The sequence below is a fragment of the Balaenoptera musculus genome, chromosome 9 (genome assembly GCF_009873245.2).
Source record: "Balaenoptera musculus isolate JJ_BM4_2016_0621 chromosome 9, mBalMus1.pri.v3, whole genome shotgun sequence".
Classification (NCBI taxonomy): Eukaryota; Metazoa; Chordata; class Mammalia; order Artiodactyla; family Balaenopteridae; genus Balaenoptera; species Balaenoptera musculus.
Window position 1 is genome coordinate 49,530,196 of NC_045793.1, and position 24,769 is coordinate 49,554,964.

Consider the following 24,769-nt stretch of genomic DNA (forward strand, 5'->3'; position numbering starts at 1 on the left):
ATGGATTATGTAGTTATATCATCTAGCCCACTATCTGACAAATAATATGTGTTCAATATTTGTTCCTTCTCTCTTCAGCTCAACTGTTACCCTCTTTTAAATTCTGCTGGATTATCCTAGCTCAAAATTAATCCTCTCTAAGTCCTAGCTCAAAATTAATCCTCTCCAAAGCTCCCATGGTATTTTTTACATTAAAAAAAAAAAAATCCTCCACTGTGTACTTTGCATTACCATTATACACATGCTTTACAGGCTACATCCAGACCTCAGAAATACTGAGGGCAGATTATTAATAAATATAAAAATTCTTGAATTCCCCCAGAATGACATGAAAAAAGGAAGCATTCAATGATTGTGAAACGAACATACAAAGGTGAATATATTCCCCTTATCTTGGATATTAATATCTACCCAGAAATGTGCATTCACTATGCCTATTATTCCTTCATATCTTGAAATTTTTAGCCTCATTATTATGATATTGACTTCACTTGACTTCATTCTTTAAAAAATAGCTGAACTTTGTCCACAGAGGGGAGGGGGCAGAGAAAATATAAGCCTGAAACATCCTGTGGGGCTTAAAAATAAGAAAGTTGTCAAAAAAGAAGGGGGTGGGGGAGTCAAAAAACACAGGAGCCCCCTTGACAGACCTCCCAATAGCCAAAGAAAGCTAAAACAATTTGAGCAACAAAAAAATGATAGCATTAGACTTTATTCCACAGAAGAAAATATATATGCATGAATGAGAAAAGGATGACTCTTCCTAACATAATAATTGCAACTAACGATGTCCAAGAAATGAGAATAGAAAAGCATCATCAGGCAAAAATAACAATAATTATTGTAGGCGAGATCCACTGATGGATACTAAAATTAGTGGGTGAAAGTTTGAGGAGAAACAAGGTATCTCAAAATTGCTCCCCATAATACTGTTAAATTACAAAGGGAAAAATACTAACTTTACAGTGGAGAAGCCCAGCAGACACCACCTTAACCAAGTGATCAAGACTAATATTACTAGTAAGAAGACAATCAGACATCAAGTACTCTCTGATACAACGCACTGAAAAGAATACATCATCACGTCTATGGTATTCTTCCTGAAAATGTATAGCCTCAATCTAACCATGAGAAACTGTCTGAAAAACTCAAAATGAGGAACATGCTACCAGAACAAAACAAAACTGAACAGTACTCTTCATAAATGTAAAGGTTATGAAAGACAAGGACAGAATGAGGAGCTATCACAGACTGGAGAAGACTATGATGCTATGACAACTAAATGCAATGTGGGATTATGGACTGGATCCAGGAACAGAAAAAAGAACACTACAGGAAACACTAGTGAAATCTGAATAAAGTTTGTACTTTAGTCAACAGTGTTGTACCAATGTTAAATTCCTGGTTTTTTAAACAAATGTACTGTGGTTATGCCACATGTTAACATTAAGGGAAGCTGGGTGAAGGGTAGATGATAATTCTGTATACTATTTTTGCAACTTTACATCTAAAATTATTTCAAAATAGAAAGTTTTTAAAAAAAGTAATAGAGGGAATTCCCTGTCGGTCCTTTCCAGTGGTTAGGACTCTGTGCTTCCACTGCAGGGGGGCAGAGGTTCGACCCCTGGTTGAGGAACTAAGATCCTGCAAGCCTCGAGGCACAGCCAAAAAAAAGGAATTAAAGGTACATCTAGCAATAAATTTTTGAAGTTTTTAAAAACCCCATCATCCTACTATATACTACTAAATTTATTAATCCGTGGCTGAGTAACTTTGCAAAGGCCACTACACTTACTTTTAAAGTTTAAATAGAAAAGAAAAATATAGTTTGACTAATCAGCTCTGGTATCATGGCATTAGAAATTCTACAAACTAGATATTCGAGGTCTGATTTTTTTTTTTTAAATCTCACAAAAATAATTCACTAAAAATTATGGTTCAAAGACCATTTGAGATACAAGATATAGTTATTCAGAACTGCAATTTAAAGCTACCTAGAAATAGCTCTCCTCAGATCAGTAAAACTGAAAATAAAATATGAAAAAGTAAAAACCAAACTCCAGGTCAAATTTTATAGCCTGTAACATTAGCAATCAAATTATAGTAAACAAGTAAGGGTCCATTTAGGAAAACAGTACATTTATGCACACTTTATTAGTTGTTCTGAGTTTTGCATTTCAGGATTCTCACGACTGCTCTACAAAATGAGCAAAATTGTTTGGATCATGCTTAAATTAAAATTCCTTCTGGCTCTAATTCTCTATGACTAAATTTTTCATGACTCTATCCTGAGTTCATTATATAACAAGTTCTAGGCAGGCAGAAGATTTTATTTCTGAATTTCAAAGTAAAAATTATGATGACTTTTCAAAAACATGTAAAACTTAGCTCCCATGAAAATGCTTTTACAATATGAACAGAAATAAACTGGATGCTTTTCTCCTTTTTTTTCTAACTGCTTTTAAACTTTCTGCTGTCATAAATAAGCAAATTCATTAGTCACTATAACAAATTCTGTTAAGTTTCTTATTTATTATAAGAAAACTAATCACATTAAAAATGACTGGAGGGCTTCCCTGGTGGCGCAGTGGTTAAGAATCCACCTGCCAATGCAGGGGACACGGGTTCGATTCCTGGTCCGGGAAGATGCCACATGCCACGGAGCAACTAAGCCCGTGAGCCACCACTACTGAGCCTGCGCTCTAGAGCCTGCGAGCCACAACTACTGAGCCTGCATGCTGCAACTACTGAAGCCTGCACACCTAGAGCCCATGCTCCGCAACAAGAGAAGCCACCGCAATGAGAAGCCCGCGCACTGCAACGAATAGTAGCCCCCACTCCCCGCAACTAGAGAAAGCCCGCGCAGCAACAAAGACCCAACGCAGCCAAAAATAAATAAATAAATTTTAAAAATTTAAAAAGTAGATTAAAAAAAATGACTGGAAATAAACCCACAGCTTTTAAGAACAAATTTCTTAATAACAAAATCAGTTCCACTATACACACTTGAATTTGATTATCTAAAAAAAGGCTATGAATTAAAAGATAAACTACATATATAACTCTCTTAATCTATAAAACATCTATGAGGACCTAAATCTTTGTCTATATTACAGTACAAATTTTATTCTCTGAATATGTGTTTCTTGTCACAGTACATAAGGAAACTTTTTTTATATATGCAAACTCCATGTGATTACATTCCCAACTGATGTTCACACCAAACATATACAAACCTCATAATAAAAAGTTTTTTTAAAGACATACCCACCAAAATCCAAAACACTAACACCACCAAATGCTGGTAAAGATGCAGACCAACAAGAACTCTCATTCATTGCTGGTGGGAATGCAAAATGGCTTTGCCACTTTGGAAAAGAGAGTTTGGTGGTTTCTTATGAAACTAAACATATTCCTACCATATGATACAGCAATCATACTCCTTGATATTTACCCAAATGAGTTGAAAACTTACATCCACACAAAAACCTGCGCATGAATGTTTATACCAGCTTCTACAGCTTTATTCACAACTGCCAAAACTTGGAAGCAACCAAAATATTCTTTAACAGACGAATGGATGAATAAGCTGTGTTAATCCATACAATGGAGTATAATTGGTTTCCTTTGCAATTCTGGGCATTTCATGTATATTAAAATATTATACTGAGACAGAGTCCATTAGCTTCCCCAGACCAAAAACAGTCCATGGTATAAACAAGACTAAGAATTTGCTTTAATACAATCCACAGTCAGTACAATTTTACTACAAAAATCACTCTACAGCAAATTGTTATAGATTTCTAAATAAAATTTTTGTGCTTTGTTTTAAAGTAACAGGGTGTATTTTTTTCATATAACAAGCAATCTGGAGGCAGTTGCCTGCTGGCCTTGATTCAGTGGCTCAGACATGTCAGGACAGACATATATGTGCTTGTCTCGGTCTTCCCCTCATGGCCACAGGAGGGATGCTGAAGCTCTAGCCATCACCTTTGTGAAGGCAGAATGTGGGGGGAGGGGCAATACCAGGTATATCTCCTCCTTTAAATAAGAGAATTTTTAAAAATCTGTATATAATGCTAAGCTAAGACAAAAATGAATTTTATATTACTCACATCCATTTTATAGGCAACTTTCCCTATAGAATTTCTACTCTATAAATCCTGTTAATCATTTTTGTGATTTTCATACGGAATATCTGTCTCACCTCTAATTTGTTATATTATCTAGTATTAGTAACAGCATTATTTTCTCATTTGAAAAAAAAGATCATCAAAAGACTTCTCTTAAATGAAAGACAATAAGGAAAAAACCTTTGTCTACATAAAATATCATGTGACCTACACTAGATATTTACATTCTTATGACTTTTGATAAAGAAAGATACTAATTAATTCAACTTTAGTCACTAGACATGCTTAAGTAGATCATTACAATGGGGTACAACATTTTTAATGGCAATAAAACATCTAATTTCATCGAGTTCTGCTTTTCAGTTCTCACCTTGAAATGCTAACACACAATTGACTGTTGATCCTTCTACATAATGTTCAGGCACAGGGGACCATAAAAACGTGTAATAATCACGAGCAGTACTCCATCCAACCTAAAGGAAAACAACAAAAACATGGATATTATAAGTTGTTTAATATGAATGATATCTTATAGCATATTGCTTTTCACTGCATCCTAAAGTTAAAGTGTGCGTTAATGTTTAATCATGAGCATTTTAACAATCACGTCAAATTTTTATTATAATTTTTTATTAAGCTATAACCTAATGCTATAAAAATCTATAACAGCAGAGTTTCTACGATGTATTAAAATGCAATTTGATATCCAATTTCTCAAGGAAAACCTTAGTACACATATGATCAAATATAAAAACATGTTTCACTTAAAATTTGATTTCACTAAATGTAAGTTTTTAAAATTTATTTTGGGCTTCCCTGGTGGCGCAGTGGTTGAGAATCTGCCTGCCAATGCAGGGGACACGGGTTCGAGCCCTGGTCTGGGAGATCCCACATGCCGCAGAGCGACTGGGCCCGTGAGCCACAATTACTGATCCTGCGCGTCTGGAGCCCATGCTCCGCAACAAGAGAGGCCGCGATAGTGAGAGGCCCGCGCACCGCGATGAAGAGTGGCCCCCACTCGCCGCAACTGGAGAAAGCCCTCACACAGAAACGAAGACCCAACACAGCCAAAAATAAACATAATAAATAAAAATTTTCCAAAAAAAAAAAATTTATTTTATGCCTCGAATTTAACTGTTTTTTTTTTATTAGATTTCCCCCTCCTCCTTAAATCCACTAATTAAACTTCAATAGTCTGTCATCTTTAGTTAAGTCTTGCCTACAGGCAATGGTAAATTCTGTAAAAATTTATTTTTACCTTTATTCCTAAGGTGTTTATATATACAAAAAGACCACCTATGTCCCACCAATCTCTAAAACATTTCCACCTTACAACATGAATATATATATTACATATCTCAGTCTTTATTTTCCAGATGAACTGTACTGTGGTAAATACTGAATATTAGATACGTTTAAAACAGGTACTAGATATCCATTTGCCAGTATATTACAAGAAATTATGCATCATCCACAAGGTTTGATTATACATATATTCTATAATTCTGATCGACTTAGGATTAGAGAGTCCAGAATATTGAAACTGGAAGAATCTTAGTAATCTTTAGTCTCTAAAGGAGTGTTTTCAAACTGTCAGTCACAACCCAGTAGTATGTGGTAACATTATATCAATTTAGTGGTTCATAACCACATTTATTTTTTATTTTACTTATTTATTTTTTTTATTAATTTTATTTTTATTTATTTTTGGCTGTGTTGGGTCTTCGTTTCTGTGCAAGGGCTTTCTCTAGTTGCGGCAAGCGGGGGCCACTCTTCATCGCGGTGCGCGGGCCTCTCACCATCGCGGCCCTCTCACCATCGCGGCCTCTCTTGTTGGGAGCACAGGCTCCAGATGTGCAGGCTCAGTAGTTGTGGCTCACGGGCCTAGTTGCTCCGCGGCATGTGGGATCTTCCCAGACCAGGGCTCGAACCCATGTCCCCTGCATTGGCAGGCAGATTCTCAACCACTGCACCACCAGGGAAGCCCCCACATTTATTTTTTTAATTAGAAAGCATCAGAGGGCGTGAAGGCTAAGTACTGCTTCATGAAAATTTGTGTATCTGCATGCAACTTTGCTGGGTCAAATCACAGAATCATATTATTTTTATTTCTTTCTGTGTGTCATGGCCAAAAACATTCAAAAGACACTATTCATCTCTTTACAGATGAGAAGCTTGAGGAAACCATGATGTAAGTGATTTCCCTGACCTAAGGCTCAGTTTTTTTCTCTCAGGATTGTTAGAAGCATTACATTAGATGATGAACATAAAAGCAGCACTTGGCAGAGGGTCTGACCCATGATGGGCACTCCATAAATGGTAGTTTTTGCAAGCACAGTATACTGCAGTGATTAAGAGCATAGGAAGTAAGGTCAGACTGCCAAAAAAGATCACTTACTAGCTAAATGACTTCAGACAAGTTATTTCTGTTCCCTCCTCTTTAAAATGGAGATAAAGGCTTCTATGTGTATTAAATGAAATACGGCACGTTAGCGGCACCTGGCACAGTGCCTAGCACATTAGTGTTCATTAAACGTTACCATTCATTAATACCCAAGGGGACACAACGTATTAGGGACAGTGATCTTGACTCTAAAATGTTCTGTCCCTCATTCCATATCCCCCAGTGCTTCTATCACCTCCTGAAAAAGACCCTATTTGACGTTTTTCCCAAAAGATACACCTGGTACAAGTCACACCTTGCATTCTTTGTCCCTGTCCATATGGTGGTCTTGAAAGAAATATCAATACTATCTAGAGCTACATCTTTCTTGAAAAAAAATCTCCCTAAGTTAACAGGCTCTACCTGGACCAGGTGGTCAACAGACATGCTAAGTGTACCATTTATTTGTGATGGCTGACATGCAAAACTGCTAATGTCAGAATTATAGATACCTGATTCAAGTGGCACTGGGAATAGCAGTAACAGATACAGTTCACTGTTCGTTTTGGAATAAATATTACCCTCATCTTACAAATTAAGAAACTAGTAAATGGCAGAGTCAGAATCTGAACCTGAAGTTCAAGCTCTTAACCACCAGGACACCACTCACTCTCCTCCTAGCAGGATATAAAATACTCTCATACTTTCTGAAATTCCACTTCCTTCCTTCCAACACTGAGTCAATGACTATACAATTCTTAAAAGAACTGCAGGTGACAAAAGACAGAAACAGTAAGGTAAAGGGGGAAAGCACTGTTTCTAGCTTTCTCTCATGAGAAGAAAAACAAAATGGGGGAAGTGAGATCTTTTACCATATAAGAAAAATATGCTGGGCTTCCCTGGTGGCGCAGTGGTTAAGAATCCGCCTGCCAATGCAGGGGGCACAGGTTCAATCCCTGGTCCAGGAAGATCCCACGTGCTGCGGAGCAACTAAGCCCACGCACCACAACTACTGAGCCTGTGCTCTAGAGCCCACGAGCCACAACTACTAAGCCTGCATGCCACAACTACTGAAGCCCATGCGCCTAGAGCCCGTGCTCCGCAACAAGCCACCGTAATGAGAAGCCTGCGCGCCTCAACGAAGAGTATCCCCCGCTCACCACAACCAGAGAAAGCCCGCGAGCAGCAACAAAAACCCAACGCAGCCAAAAATAAATAAATAAATAAATTTATTTTTTTTAAAAAAGAAAAATATGTTTAAGAAAAGAGATATGTTGAGTGGTTTGGTCCTTGCTGTGTTTTCTCTAACTGAATCACAGTAAGTCAGGCTGTTCCTTACTGGTTGACTATAATGGTAACTTATACTTTGCTTTCCTTTACTGCATAAATCTGGGCAACTCTTCTCAAGAGAGTGGTTGACCATGCTCTAAAATGTCACAGGTAACCCATACTGAGCCATCCAAGGAATTGGGGCAAAATGCAACCGAATCTGAGTATAAAAATCAGCAATATAGAACTATGCTTCAAATTCCTTTTGAGGAAGGAAAAACTGAACAATAGTTCTTAGGTCACTCTGTGAGCAGCATGTCAGGCAAATATAAAAAATAAATGTAAAAGTCTCGCAATCTGCAAAGATAGAGAGTACAGATTCCTTTAGGATGGGTATGTCTAACATCTAAACTCCCACACAGTAGAGTGGACCCACAGTGGAAGAAACAGAATTTGGACATCTGGAAATTATGTGGGCGCTCATGGTAAGAACAGTAAACAAATTTTATTAGAAGAATCAAACCACAAAGTGTCCAAGGCACAGACTTTTTCTCTGTATTTTCCTGGTTACCTGGCTAGAACTTGACTGGATTTCTGGACTGCAGATTTAGTAGCAAGTATAGCCATTAGTAGCCATTAGTAGCAAGTATAAAGAAAATTATTACATTTAGAGTTGGTAATAGCAATTTTAAAACATTGAAAAATGGCAGAGAGAACATGACAACACTTAGAACAATAGGACAGTCAGTTAAAGTTACCTATCACTGTCAAAACATATTGCTTTTAGGAGCTATACTTGGATCCAGTTAAGAGGGCGTATCTATGTTTAGGAAGGAACCAAAGCAACAGATATTTCACATAGTTTAGTTTGGGGAATTACAATAGTACTGGACATCATTCTTTTGCTATTAATGCAATTAGCAAAGTAAGAGGAAAAAAGGAAATTAAACAGTAGTGTCATAAAAAAAAACACACAAATGTGTTCCCTTTCAATAGAATTAATATTTTAGAAAAACATGTTGTTATTGATCATTAAGGAAATTCTGAGAGGAAATGTAAAGATCAGAAGGACAACAAGGTTACCAAGTAAAAATATCGGTGTTAATAAATTCTGGAGAAACCTCAAGAGAAAGACAGAAACATCAGGGTGGAGAGAACACACAAAGAGGGGGTAGAGAGAGAGAGAGACAGAGAGACAGAGACAGAGAGAGAGAGAGAGAGAGAGAGAGAGAGAGAATCCGCCCGCCAACACAGGGGACATGGGGTCAATCCCTTGCCCGGGAAGATCCCACATGCCGTGGCCCGCGAGCTCCAACTACTGAGCCCACGTGCCTAGAGCCCGCGCTCCGCAACAAGAGAAGCCACCGCAATGAGAAGCCCACGCACAGCAAAGAAGAATAGCCCCCGCTCAACGCAACTAGAGAAAGCCTGTGCACAGCAACAAAGACCCAACACAGCCAAAAATAAATAAATAAGTAAAATTAAAAAAAAAAAAAGAGAGAGAAAGCAGGGGAGTGGTTTTGGGGGAGGGGTAAAGGGAAGATAGACACAGGACATGGAGCAGGAAAGGCACTTAAAGTAAATTTTCTGATTTTGTAAGGTAAATACAAAACCTACAAAATAGTACAAAACGAGCCTATGAATTTTTAAATTCTAGAAGAATATACACCACACTTTACAACAGATATTTCTGGGGAAGGTGAGGATAGGGTAAGGGTATTATATTTTCTTTCTTTCGTATATACTGAGTTTTCAAAAATCATTACAAGAGTAAAGATCCTTGGGACTTCCCTGATGGTCCAGTGGTTAAGAATCGTCTTCCAATGCAGGGGATGCAGGTTCAATCCCTAGTCAGGGAACTAAGATTCCACATGCTGTGCGGCAACTAAGCCAGAGCGCCGCATCTGTGGAGCCCGCTTGCTCTGAAGCCCGTGCACCACAACTAGAGAAGCCCACACGCCGCTACGAAAGATCACGCATGCCCCAATGAAGATCCCACATGCCGCAACTAAGACCCGAGGCAGCCTAATTAATTAATTAATTAATTAAAAAAAAAAAAAAGAATAAAGTTCCTTCTTTTTTAAAAGGAAAAAAACTGCAAAAATGCCTAGATATACACAGGCAGGATGCAATGCTGCTTCTAAGATAGAAATATCACAAACAGTATAAATGTCCCAGCATGAGATAAAATGTTACTAAGAAAGCAGTTACGGGACTTCCCTGGTGGCACAGTGGTTAAGACTCTGTGCTCCCAATGCAGGGGGTCTGGGTTCAATTCCCGGTCCAGGAACTAGACCCCACACGCATGCCACAACTAAGAGTTCGCGTGCCACAACTAAGGAGCCAGTGAGCCACAACTAAGAAGCCCTTGAACCGCAACTAAGGAGCACACCTGCAGCAACTAAGACCCATTGCAACCAAATTAAAAAAAACAAAAAGCAGTTACAATCGTAAGTGAAAACTTCAGGACATAAAAAAGGTCATGCACTACTATTCCAACTACTTTCAAAATATAAGCATTAAAAAAAACTGAAAGGGGGCTTCCCTGGTGGTGCAGTGGTTGAGAGTCTGCCTGCCAATGCAGGGGACACGGGTTCGAGCCCTGGTCTGGGAGGATCCCACATGCCGCGGAGCGGCTGGGCCCGTGAGCCACGACTACTGAGCCTGCGCGTCTGGAGCCTGTGCCCCGCAACAAGAGAGGCCGCAACAGTGAGAGGCCCGCGCACCGCGATGAAGAGTGGCCCCCGTTCGCCACAACTAGAGAAAGCCCTCGCACAGAAACGAAGACCCAACACAGCCAAAAATAAATAAATTAAAAAAAAAAAAGACTGAAAGTATTCTTCCTTTAGTTAAAAAAAAAAAAACGACTGAAAGGAAACAGTGAAAACATCAACAATGCTAACCACTGTTATTAGATAGTGGGCAATGGGACTGCTGGTCATCTTAATTGTATCTTTTACATTTCCTGTTTTGTTCCAAGTATTATAAAATTATGATTATTTTTACAACAGGAGAATTTTTTTTTAAAACAGAAAATAAGAAAGGACTGGAATGGAGACCAGGGCAGGAAGACAGAACAAGCAGAATGAAGAGAAATATGAAAAGGTAAGGAGAAACAAGGAAGAGGGAAACAAAAGCTTGAAACAAGATAGTCAAGCACAAAATCACTGCTCAGTTTCACTTTCCACACCAGGAAATTAAAGTTTTTTTATCTGGTTGTCAATAATGATTCAGTGAGAACAGTACCGTACTGGGAAGCTTGGTTTGCCTATGTGACCCTGGACACATGACATAATCACTTTGCACTCCCAACTTCCTCCACTAGAAAAGTATCTCTGAAACATGAGAACTGTTAAAACTCCTTTATAGTTAAAAAAAAAATCTCAAAAAAAAAAAAACTCATGGACCTTTAGTTTAAGTTATTTTAATTATAAGGTAATTCAATTTGTACTAAGTATAAATATAAATGTAAATAAATTCTTAAAAATAAATACTTATACAACTAAGACCAAATCAAATTGATAACAATAAAACTCAAATGTAATGTGACATATAATATTTTATTGCAACTAATGTTGGGTTTAATAATAGATATGGCATCAGGTATAGTTCTCAATCTTTTCCTGTATTTTTTTACTTCAATTCTATCACTCATAAAATGCACATTGAACTTACTAGGAACTCTGTTATTAATTTTGGATAACCAGATCTCTCACTTAACCAAACTGCCAGAGAACAATTCCTGAATGCCAATTTACATGAGGTTCAAACCTCAGCTCCAAAGTTTAATTTGGAGTGAGCAAGACACTTCTCTCTAGACCTTAGTTTCCTCATCTGTAAAATGGCAACTATAATGCTCTCATGAAAGACCTGTGTAAAGTATAAAGTAATAAACATGCTACATGTTTTAGTTATAATTTAAACTAGTCAACACTAGAGAAGAGGGAGAAAAACTAAAAGGAAAAAATGAAAATCTCCATGATGAATGGATAAAGAAGATGTGGCACATATATACAATGGAATATTACTCAGCCATAAAAAGAAACGAAATTGAGTTATTTGTAGTGAAGTGGATGGACCTAGAGTCTGTCATACAGAGTGAAGTAAGTCAGAAAGAGAAAAACAAATACTGTATGCTAACACATATATATGGAATCTAAAAAAAAGCGGTTCTGATGAACCTAGGGGCAGGACAGGAATAAAGATGCAGACGTAGAGAATGGACTTGAGGACACGGGGAGGGGGAAGGGTAAGCTGGGATGAAGTGAGAGAGTAGCACTAACATATATATACTACCAAATGTAAAATAGATAGCTAGTGGGAAGCAGCTGCATAGCACAGGGAGATCAGCTCGGTGCTTTGTGACCACCTAGAGGGGTGGGATAGGGAGGGTGGGAGGGAGGTACAAGAGGGAGGGGATATGGGGATATATGTATACATATAGCTGATTCACTTTGTTATACAGCAGAAATTAACACAACATTGTAAAGCAATTATACTCCAATAAAGATGTTAAAAAAAAAAAAAGAGGGGCTTCCCTGGTGGCGCAGTGGTTGAGAATCTGCCTGCCAATGCAGGGGACACAGGTTCGAGCCCTGGTCTGGGAAGATCCCACATGCCACGGAGCGACTAGGCCCGTGAGCCACAATTGCTGAGCCTGTGCTCCACAACAAGAGAGGCCGCGACAGTGAGAGGCCCGCGCACTGTGATGAAGAGTGGCCCTCGCTTGCTGCAACTAGAGAAAGCCCTCGCATAGAAACGAAGACCCAACACAGCCATAAATAAATAAATAAATAAATAATTTTTAAAAAAAGAAAAAAAAGAAAATCTCCAACACAGTCTACATCCCTTGCCTGGCTTCACTCATTCCCCTACCCAACCTGGACTTCATGGTCAATTAATCATTTCAATAATAATGCACCCAAAACCACCCTAGTATCCTTTGTCCTCCTGACTTCTCTTCCCAAATTCCCAGTCTGAATGATACCCACTTTTTGAATTCTTCACTCAATTCTAGGTGCTCAATCTCTCTAGACAAACTCACAAAATGGCTGCTCAGAAATCTCCTGGTTAACCTACTCCGATTCCCTGCGACATTCTTCCACAGTAGCAAGACCATATCTTCTCCATACTCAAGCCCTCCCCAACTCAGCACATGACCTTGCTCCTCATTACTGGGTATACTCAATAAATGAGTTCCAGTTCCAATTCATTAAATTAATAGCTGACAAACCCTATAGATACCTCTTACAGATTATTACCCACAACTGATTCCCTTCTCTAAGGCTTAATCTCACCTAGAAAATGAAGATGGTCTAAACATTCTCTCTGGGACTTCCCTGGTGGCGCAGTGGTTAAGAATCCACCTGCCAATGCAGGGGACACGGGTTCGAGGCCTGGTCCGGGAAGATCCCATACGCCACGGAACAACTAAGCCTGTGCGTCACAACTACTGAGCCTGTGCTCTAGAGCCCACGAACCACAACTACTGAGCCCAAGTGCTACAACTACTGAAGCCCGTGTGCCTAGAGCCCGTGCTCCGCAACAAGAAGCCACCACAATGAGAAGCCCACGCACCGCAACGAAGAGTAGCCCCCGCTCGCCGCAACTGCAGAAAGCCTGCACGCAGGAACGAAGACCCAACGCAGCCAAAAATAAATAATAAATTTATAAAAAATAAATAAACAAACATCCTCTCTGCCTCCATTCTTTTCTAATTCCAATTTATCTTATTCAGCACTAGAAGATTAAAGTTCACCTCTAAACTCTATTACTCTCTGCTTAAAAATTATTCCTCAGGGCTTCCCTGGTGGCGCAGTGGTTGAGAGTCTGCCTGCCAATGCGGGGACACGGGTTCGAGCCCTGGTCTGGGAGGATCCCACATGCCGCGGAGCGACTGGGCCCGTGAGCCACAACTACTGAGCATGCATGTCTGGAGCCTGTGCTCCGCAACAAGAGAGGCCGCGATGGTGGAGGCCCGCGCACTGCGATGAAGAGTGGCCCCCACTTGCCACAGCTGGAGAAAGCCCTCGCACAGAAACGAAGACCCAACACAGCCATAAATAAAAATAATAATAATAATAAAAATGTATATATATATAAAAAAAAAAAGAAATCAGTTTAAAAAAAAAAAAAAAAATTATTCCTCAGCTAAATACTAAAGCAATCTACGTGATCCAAACTAACTTTTCCCATTCATCTTCTAAAACTGGTACCTGTCCCAGGAAAATTAAATTCCTTAACACTTTCTCAAGCACACAACACACTTTCCCTTCATTCCTTCCCCTTAAAATTACTACCTGGGCACTCTCTCCCTGCCTACCTTGTCAATATCATATCTATCAAAATCATTCTGGACAGCAATCAATTTGCAGTACACGTCAAGTGTTTAAAAACATTCAATGCCATAAACATGGCAATTCCACTTCCAAGAACTTATCCTATGAAATACAATGACAAACAAAATAAAAACAGATACAGAGATCTGTATTAAGCATTGTTTAGTGATAAACATTTGGAAACATTTCCATGAATTCCACAACGCATCAATAGCATGTGTGTATACTTTATTACACACAAAGTATGTGTATAATTATTAATTATAGATATATGCCAATATGTTAACAATGCTTATTCTAGGTAAGCATTAAAATAGTATTAAAACATGATTTATTTTCTTCCTTGAGTCTTTCTGTATATTTCAAAATTTTTAGTACATGCTTAAACTTCCCACTAAGTTTTAAGTATTATCCAGGCAAAAAAGATGGAAAGGGTATTCTATACAAACTTATTTATCATGTATGTATTTATGTAAGTATTATTGCTAAGAGAAAAGTTACGGTCCTTGGAGTACACAAGAGATAATAGTTTAACGTTATCAAAGCCAAAAAATAAGCAGGCAATGACAAAAAAGGAAGCTATAAATCAAGTCGTATAAAGGAGCCCTATTTGGCACACTAAGTTATTTGGTCTTGCCATTATCCCATAGAGGATGAAGAACCACTTAAACAAGAGGAAGATATGTTCAGATTTTCATTTTCTATTATAGTTTATATAGAGCAGTTTGAAGAACAAATAGAAGAATGAAAGCAGGGAAAACAGGTGACCTATTGCAATCATCTTAGAAATCAATAAGGAGGGCATGAACTAGGGCTGTGATATTAAAAATGCATTAGTAGGTAGGCAGGAAAATAGACAGAATTGGTGTTTGGCTGGATTTGAAGAGAAATTCATAAGCTTTTGTCTTAAATAGGCCATTAACTAAAAATGGGGAGGAAAAAAAACCTAAGACATAAATAAGTAGTCTGAAAGAAAACCATGAAGATTCATCTTCTTGAAATACAATTTATCACACATCAGCCTCCATACCTACACATGCAGACTTCCCACTGCCCATATGGAAAAGTTTGCAAATTGTTTAGCCTAACACTGAAGGTCCTCCATGGAAAGACTGACGCTTAACTTCATCTCCCTCCACCTCCCTAGATTACGTTTATGTTCTAGTTAAACTAATTCATTCTCATGAACATTCTCACCCCTGTGCCTTTGCTTATGCCATTTTCCTGCCAGGAATGCCCTTCCCTTCCCTCAATCTCCTTACCCTGCTCTATTCTTCCTCTCTGACTCATTCTTGCAGAAAATGCCAATTCTTAGTATATTTAACTTGTTATTCATCTCTTACATAAAATTTAAACTGATACTGATTTCATAAAAAGCTTACAATGAAGCTTTTGGAATCCATACTGGAATCCATATTGGAATCTGACAGGCCTAAAAAAAATTACATAAATAAAGAGTAAATGACTCATCTATCCAGCAACACCAAGGGATAAGGGATTCAAAAAGAAACTGAAATATCATTAAATGCCAAAACTTTGTTTTGTCCAATATAGTTTTTCTGCCCTCCTCACTCTACTAGGCCAGACTTTCACTTCTAAATGCTCTCAATGTGCCTATTTCTAGCGGCTACTCTTATTTCTTTCTACTTTGCTATTTAACTTATACAGACCACACAATCAAAATTTCAAGACCTAATGGTCTTGATTTTAATAAATCACATCTAAAATAAAATAAATTGATTCTTAGGGAGAATCTAAAGTAACCAAGGAGAAAAGTAAGTTTTACTGTTTAGACATTTACGACACTATTTTGACTATTCAAAGGACATTCTTATGTTTTGGTTCTCCATTACATTCTCAGGAATTGAAATTGCCGAAAAACTTCCACCACTGTAATGATCATTCAATGTAATTTTCAAGCATATATTACACAAAATGATTGGCAAAATATTAGAACTGTGACTCTTGCCATCAAAGAATTTACTATTTAGTCATGTAAAACAGAATACTCTTATAAAAGCATAAGACAATATAAGGAATATTTAAACAATGCAGGACAATAGAAGAGATAATAACATAGTTGTAGAGCTATACAAAATTAATTACAAATGACAAGATAGTAAATGATATAGTAACCCAAAGGAAAAGATCATTTTTTTAAGGTAAGGAATGGAGAAAATGGAAGAAGAAAAAAAAAAGATTTGAAAGAATTTCTGTAAGAAGTGAAGTTGAACCTCTTAATCATAGAGAGGAAAGTGTGCTGAACTGAAAGTCATAACATTTGTTGTACACTACCCTGCACTATTAAATATTTCATGTTTACACAATGTTTCACATTTGATGTTTACAAAAATGACCCTTAAAGTAGAGTTAAGACAAGACTAGTATAAACTACTTGTCAACCTCTTAAGAAGAAAATAAAGAGTACCTACATGGAAGAAATATGGAGAAAGTCCTCTTACCTTGAATATACCAACCCAATCTTTTGGATGGGGATGGATATATGGAGTTAAGGTATAATGACATTCTAGGTGTGCATTAGGAAGATAGCTCTTGGCCACATTTTGAAAGATGACATGGGCAAAGTTGGAAGTCTGCAGTGGAACTTCTTGAAAGGATGTCATTGTGAATCTGAAACAAGTAAATCATACAAATTTAATGATACCAACTAAGAAAAAACTCATACCTTCAGAAAATACATAACATTTAATGCAAATTACATGAATGTTTTCATACCATAATTATTGAAAAGACATACTTTTATATTATATTTATATTATATTGTAAATGTAATATATTTACTATTGGAACTCCTTCTTAAAAATGTGATGAAAGGGAATGCTGGTGGTCCCGTGGCTAAGACTCCACGCTCCCAATGCAGGGGGCCTGGGTTTGATCCCTGGTCAGGGAACTAGATCCCACATGCCACAACTAAGAGTTCACATGCCACAACTAAGACCTGGAACAGCCAAATAAATAAATAAATTTTTAAAAATGTGATTAAATATAAAAACACAAACTGAGAAGTAATTAACTTACAATATGGCTCAGAAAGTTACATGAGTTTAAAAAAATTATTTATTTATTTATTTATGGCTGCGTTGGGTCTTTTGTTGCTGCGCACGGGCTTCTCTAGTTGCGTTGAGTAGGGGCTACTCTTCGCTGCGGTGAGCGGGCTTCTCATTGCGGTGGCTTCTCTTGTTGCGGAGCACAGGCTCTAGGCGTGCAGGCTTCAGTAGTTGTGGCATGCGGGCTCAGTAGTTGTGGCTCGCGGGCTCCAGAGCGCAGGCTCAGTAGTTGTGGTGCACGGGCTTAGTTGCTCCGCGGCATGTGAGATCTGCCTGGACCAGGGCTCGAACCCATGTCCCATGCGTTGGCAGGCGAATTCTTAACCACTGCACAACCAGGGAAGTCCCGAGTTAAAAAATTTTTAAAACCAAAATCAAAAACAAACTCTCAACTCTCCTGCAAAGCCTAGCCCTCTGCTTCTTTTGCAACTGAAAGCAAATGAGCCAGCGGTGTTTCTATGTTGAACCCTTGAACTTCATCATTTTCCTCCCTAATCTGATCCATCCCATCCCTCCCCTAGGCTCCTGTAACTGATGCTAACCTCTCTGTGCCTGCATTCCTGACCCACATTCATGATCCCCTGGACCAGCTTCTTCTCAACCCTGGCTAGATATCAGAATCATTAGGGGTCTTAAAAAAGAAAAAGAAAAGACAATGACTTTCCGGAAGTGGGACCTGGGCGCACACATGCATGTGTGTGTATATACACGCATTTTTTTTTTAAGCCTCCCCAAGTAATCTCAATCCTGTATACAGCCAGGATAGAGAACTACTACTTAGACTTTGACCCAACCCAACAATTTAAGTCTCCATTAGCAACTCTCACAGATTCCCAGACCTAGGCTGTCTTCTTGGGCTTCTGGTTCATACTCGTTCAAATCTCTCAAATGATGTAAAATCTCAGTTGGTCTACTTGAAATAGTTCAGAGCCTATTTGTTCCTCTCTACCTATACCAATTCTACCCTTTCATCCTCCCTTGACTTCCAGTATTATTGTACCGTTTCCATACATTCACTGATTAAAAATAAATGTATGTATTTTTAAATGTATAGTGTAAATGAAACACATACTGTTGAGAATCTATTACAGATTCAGTGAATGCTCACTGGTTTAGTGAACACCAAGCACCAGCTAGCAGATGAATGGTGAAAGTGGCCTATAAAAATCTGCAAGACCCAAATGTTTTCCATATCTTGTGCTCTACGTTTGAGAAAAAGGATACAACTGAGGATTTACTCAAAAAATCTATCTCTATACAGTATGTCACAGACTCAGTACAGTCATTGATCCTACAGTACCACATCAGAAACAATGATAGTGACACTATGGCACTTACTTCTGAGTCATCAAAACAGGAATCTCTGTAACAATGGGAAAAACTGGGACAAGAATTTGCTAACCAAATTATTCTAACTTACTTCACAAATCTATGAATTTTCTACAGGACAAGCACAGAAGTAACACTACTCACTTTTTTTTTTTTTTTGCCACGCTGCATGGCTTATGGGATCTTAGTTCCCCAACCAGGGACTGAACCTGGGCCACAGCACTGAAAGCGCCGAGTCCTAACCACTGGACCACCAGGGAATTCCCAAAACTACTCACATTTTAACAATTACTAAGAAGTCTTTATTGCTAGGAAAATCTAAGACAATATGCTTTTACAAATGTTTCTTTCACTGAACTGTTTGAAATACTAAGGCAAATTTTTAAAGTTCTGAAATAAACACTTTTAAAAATGTCTACTTTTCCTCTCATGCATTCTCTGCTTCTGTTATGGTCAAAATACTGCTTTGTACTTACAGTATTACACAATATACTGGACAATATACTGGACATCAAAGAGACGGTCAATCATCAACCTGGAAGCCACTGTGGTAGAATTCCAGGCTGGATGTCTGTCAGCCTCTCCCCACCTGAGGTTTGCCAGGATTCCAAGGGTAAAGAGAATGCATTCAGTAATAAACCGCCTGTACCTCCGCACTAACAAAAAGGCTTTATTACCAGCGACCCTACTTCACAGAAGGACTTAACAGTCAATACTCTCCAGCTGGAAACGCAAAGCCTTCAGGAAAGTGAAACGGTAGCACAAACACTAGAAACTGCCTAAAATAAGTGAAGAGTTCTACTACTTTGTTTCTTTGAATAGTCTGAGCAAATATGGGCTCAAGGGAATGTCATGATGTTAATGAAGTCACTAATGATAATCTCAAGTCAGTGGCTTCCTTAAAAAAACAAAAAAAAACAAAAAAAACCCCTTGATTCTGGTTTTGAAAAAAATGTTCACTATTGGTTATAAAATACCCAAGAGACAGACTTATAGTTAACTGAACCAAACTCTTTTAGATACAACTACCAAAACTGAGGCAAGTGAATCAGTAATGTTTTTCTATGAAGAGAGTGAATATGTAAGTTTCTCTGAGGTAGATATTCAGTAAGGAGAAAACAAGGCTAGCTTAGGATGAGTTTCCCATGTTTTTAATTAAAAGCCATTTAAAAATGAAACTTTTTTCATAAAACTTGTTTCCTAAAGTAAACTACATCAACAAAGTAGTAATTATTTGTTATAAAACAAGGTAGTGGAGTTTAAACTTTTGTTTAACCTCAATTACAACAGTGTTTAAAAATCGATAATCCAACCTTAGACTTTTACTTCACTGAAAAGTTTTTAAGGTATAAAATAGCTTGAAGGTGTACACATATGTATTTATATATGTACATGTGTATATATGCTTATAAATGCATCAAAAGGACTCATAAAGCACACATCATACAATCTTTACTCATGAGGGCTATGTGTGAAAAGAGAACTTAAGAGGACCTTAACTTTTAACTCAACTGACTGAATTTTTACCAGTATATTTAGTGTATTATTTTCATTATTTTAAATAAACACATTAACATGAAATTTCATTTTTAAACCCTCTCCCCAAAATTCAAGTTTTTAATATAAAACCCTAACATCAGACTTTAAATATATTCATGATGCTTATAAATCTTTATAGCATGATAATCTATAATTATCCCATTAATAACCTTCATTAATCTCTCACGAACACTCCAACCTTTTTAAACATTTCAATGCGACTGTAACTATAGAAATATTTTACAAAAGTCATTCCATTCTCATTATTACTTTTAATTAATTTTCCAATATAGCTTCTAGTCATAAAAAAGTTAACATGGATAAATGTAATCTGAATGTAATTACAACATGAATCAACCTATTTTAAACAGTAAAATATCTAATTCCCATACAGTTCCTGTTTCACTCTTCACACAGATAAGAAATGGAGTGAAAAGATGGGCAAGCTTATAAAAATGTTGAAATTAGCTGAGAATGCTAATGTATCAAGATGATTCACAGGCAGATTTATACACTACACACATGCTCACAGGCACACACAAAGACCCGCACACACACAGACCCACACACCACCCAGTGGAGAAGTAATATACAAAGTCACTGCATCACCTTGTGGTAATGCTTGGGAAGTGTAGCTTCACTAACATCCTGAGTAAAACAAACTGCCTCAGTTGGAGAGAGGAAATATAGCTCCTACCACAAAAGGAAGTGGAAGCAGCTTTACCATATCAAATTCTGTTTCCCATTCTCTAAAGTAAAGTACACCTCTAGAAACATGCATACATTAAGATGCAAGCAAAGAATAAGTAAAAGTTTTCTAGTTAAGAAAACAGACAAAAAAACCCAAAATAAATGAATGAAACCAAACCTGGACACACGAAGAACAAGAGTAGTGGTGGGGCAGGGGGGGATATAAGTAAAGGGTACCAACTCTTTGATGGAGGACGGAAACTAAAATTTTGGTGGTAAATATGCTGTAGTGTATACAGAAGTAGAAATATAATGTTATACACATGAAACTAATATATTATAAACCAATGTTACAGCAATTAAAAATATTAATAAATAAAAAACAAAAATACATGAGAACAGTAAAAAAAAAAAAAAAACCAGACAGATTTGGCTGGGAAACAAAGTCTGAAATATATATACATGCTGCCTGCAGTGCCCTCTCCCAAGTTTCCTACTTTATTCCCCAAAGTTCTAACATCTCTAGAGTTCCTTTTATGTGTTATGCTGTATACTTTGGTCTACAATCCAATTTTGTTATTTTTGAGGATTCATCAATACCTAAGGAAAAAATAACTAATATGCAGTGGTCACTAAGTAGCTAGAATAAATTTGGGGGGTGAAGGGGGAGGATTTCAATGTTATCTTTACTTCTTCCTCTTGGAATTTTTTCAAGCCCAAACCAGATCTGGCTTTTGTGGTAGTATTTTTCCAGTGGCTCCTGATACACATTTTATTTAACTAGCCCAAAACGTGTAAGCCTTAATCAAATAAAGTAGGAAACTGACCATATTAAGAATTTCTGTGCATTAAATGTCCAGAATCAAATTAAGCTTTTAAATTTAGATAAATATTGTATATAATTTGCCAATTCTAACACTTAGAATTCAAAAAGAAATAAAGTAATTTTGTTCTATGTGATAATATTATCGTGGTGACTGTATTTTTTTCAAAGTCCTTACCAGTTAAAGACGGACGGTAAACTAATTATAGGTGAAATATCCTGTTGTCCAGGATTTGCTTTAAAAACTCCAGGGGAAAAAATAAATGTGCTGACAGTGTAATAAACCAAGATTAGCAAAATAGTGGTTCCTTTAACTGTTTGTTCTCCTTCTGGGTATTTTGAAAATTTCCATAATAAAAGTTAGTAAAACCAAAGTAGACAAAAATTAGTAATAAAAACTCATATATGACCTTCTGCAATAGAAACACATTACACATAGTGGTTGACAAACTTAGTGAAAGTTTTTTAAAATATTCAGTTAAAACTATATGAACTTTTAAATTAATCTCCGAACTTCAGTCCTGGAGGAAACTGAACATCTGAAGGGAAAAAATACGTCTGATATTCTAATAGCTTCCAATTATTTATACTTCAGCTCAAACAAAGACTATCAGCTGGTTTACAGACCAGAAAAATATTATCAGCAATCTTTCCGGGAGGCAGAAGCAAATCCACCAATCTGTCAATTTGCACTCTTACAGTCCTCCCAATCTCCAGAATGCTTTACAGCTGAGTACCACTAACTCTGCCCAGGTGTCACTCACACCACTTTAATTTTTAGATTGTTTTAAAAGTTGGTTTCTAAAAAGCTATGATCTTGGCTTTCTATTATATTAGAGGGGAGGGTATCTTTACCTTCTTGTAAGAGTTTATTTGGGGCAAAATAAACTTTAAAAGGCTAGAAGTGGATATAGCCAAAATTTTACTTAGTACCATACAAATTCCAAAAGAATGCAATCCAATAAACTTCACATGTGAGGCAATTCCCCCAAAGCAGTAAAAAAGGAGCATAGTTACAATCCTTCATAAATATTTAACATCATTAAAAAGGTTGAAATTTTAATTCCAAAATACCTGTTATTTTGTTAAGGAAAAGATATTTACTGGTTAATTCTACACAAATGTCTGCAGCCATAATGGTAAACAGGGGTGTGCAATTTAACAATGTGATGACTAGAAAACGTAATCAAGTAAACCTTCAAGAAATCAAGTTTATCCTTGATAAGAACGAAAGGAAGGCCTGGCCTCAGCCCCTTTTCCATACCCAAATAGCACTCTGAGGGTAATCAGCCCATTTTTTTAGATTAACATGTTACTCAAATGATCTCTTTAAACACTTCGGGAATTGAGCTCCAAAACTATAATTAGTAATTGTTGCATGCAGCTTGTAGAAATTCTACGATTAGCGGAATGCAGAGTTGAAAACAAGATTTATTTTCCCATCCCTGACACAACAGCAATTCATAACTACCTCGTGAAACCTAAAAATATATGTAGAGACGCAAGAGGGAAGAGATATGGGGACATATGTATACGTATAACTGATTCACTTTGTTATAAAGCAGAAACTAACACCATTGTAAAGCCATTATACTCCAATAAAGATGTTAAAAAAATAAAAAATCAAAATCAAAAAAATATATATATGTAGAAAGTCAAATGTCACGGCGTTCTCAAACGAAATTATTACCAATAAGGTAATATATGTTTATCAGTACACACATATGCACACTAATCTCTTAACAAAGATTCCCCGAAACGACGAGCGCCTGTCGGGACTTGTCCACAACCTGCGGACCTCCGGGGGTGCTGGGAGGGAGAGTTGTGAAATCAAGAAAAATTGCCTAAGCAAAGACAAACGTGACTCTCCTCGGAATATTTAAGATCCCTTCGAGCACTAGGCGTAAGGCCATTTATAAACAGACAAGAAAGCGTTCACTAATTCTGCAGCCCAGGTGAAGTCGGAAAGCCGGCCCAAACCGCTAACTCCACCCACGGCTCGCAGTCAGTCTCCGCCTCCTAATCCACTGGCGACTCAAACCAAAACACTTGGGCTTCACTCCGCACGGGCAAACCCGAGCGTCCGATCCCGACACGACCTAGATGTTTTCCCAAGCTTACCTGCCCCGGCAGCACACACGCTGCCCTCCAAACACTCACCCTAGAGTGGAGCCTCGGGCAAGGCACTTTCTTCTCCGGGGGTCCCCCGCGTCACTTGCCCCCCCCCCCCCGCCAAAGGGCCCACGTCCCACACGGCTCCCCCAAATAGCGAAAGCCTATCCAGGGCCTCCCCGCCGTGTGGGGCGGCCACCCATCGCTTTTTCCAACTCCACTGCTAACCGAAGTTGCCCACACCACCGTCACAATCGCAGTTTGGAAAGGTTTGTCCTCGGGAAGGAAAGCATCGTCATTCAGCAGCACCGTCACCACGGAGACCGTTCCCGAGACCTACCAGGCCCCTAGACGCTAGAGCAGAGGGACGTATCACGAGCCCCCAAAGAGCTCCAGCGGGCGTCCGCCCCGCGCAAGGCGCTTACCGAGTGAGGAACTCCCGAGCAGAGGGGAATGTTAGAGAGGCTTCCGAGCCTGAGCCGCCATCAGCCGCCGAGCCTCTTCCGCCAACACAGTCTCCCTCTACCGACCTGCTACACCTCCCCACAAGGCCAAAAGCCGGCGTTATATCACTTCCGTCCACGGCCCGGCCCCTTCCGCCGCCGCCGCCGAGCTGCGTCAGTCTGGGCCAATCGCTGAAACGCCAAGTTGGTCGTACGGTCCTTTAACCACCCTAGCTCCTGACGCCCTGCCATTGGACCCGAACAGATCCGAATCGGCCTTTTCCTTCTGCTCGGCTATTCCTCCTCTTTCTTCCTCTTCGCCGTTTTCGCTCAGAGACCTTGTGGCAACCAAACAGGGTCCGTTTGGATAATGCATTTTTGACTTTTTAATTATTACTTTGAGCGAAAGTTAAGTAACTTACCAGTTAAGTGGCAAGGGTAGCCCTGGGGTGTATGCATTAGTACCATGTCACTGCCTGGATCTTTAAAAATCTAAGCGAATCCATTTATTTTGTGGATCGGAAAGTAGAGAACCATAGAAGCAAAGAAGGATCACGCGGCTGGGGCGGCGACCGCTCACTCCTGGACTCTTTCCCAAGTCCTGGTCCAGTCCGGTGCTTACTTAACTACGAGGTTTTGTTC

At 38.4% G+C, this 24,769-nt stretch overlaps 1 protein-coding gene across 4 annotated transcripts in view; it reads right to left on the minus strand.

The window, feature by feature from the left end:
* TAX1BP1 (Tax1 binding protein 1) overlaps positions 1-24,253 on the minus strand; it is a 92,496-nt gene extending 68,243 nt beyond the window's left edge. For all 4 annotated transcript variants that reach the window (XM_036864574.1, XM_036864573.1, XM_036864572.1 and 1 more), the window contains exons 1-3: positions 24,110-24,253; positions 16,586-16,754; positions 4,504-4,606 (exon numbers count right to left, since the gene is read on the minus strand). In XM_036864574.1, the coding sequence (XP_036720469.1) occupies positions 4,504-4,606; positions 16,586-16,747 (265 nt within the window). In that variant the 5' untranslated portion in view covers positions 16,748-16,754; positions 24,110-24,253. The remainder of the gene's footprint in view (positions 1-4,503; positions 4,607-16,585; positions 16,755-24,109) is intronic.
* Positions 24,254-24,769: the final 516 nt, after the last annotated feature.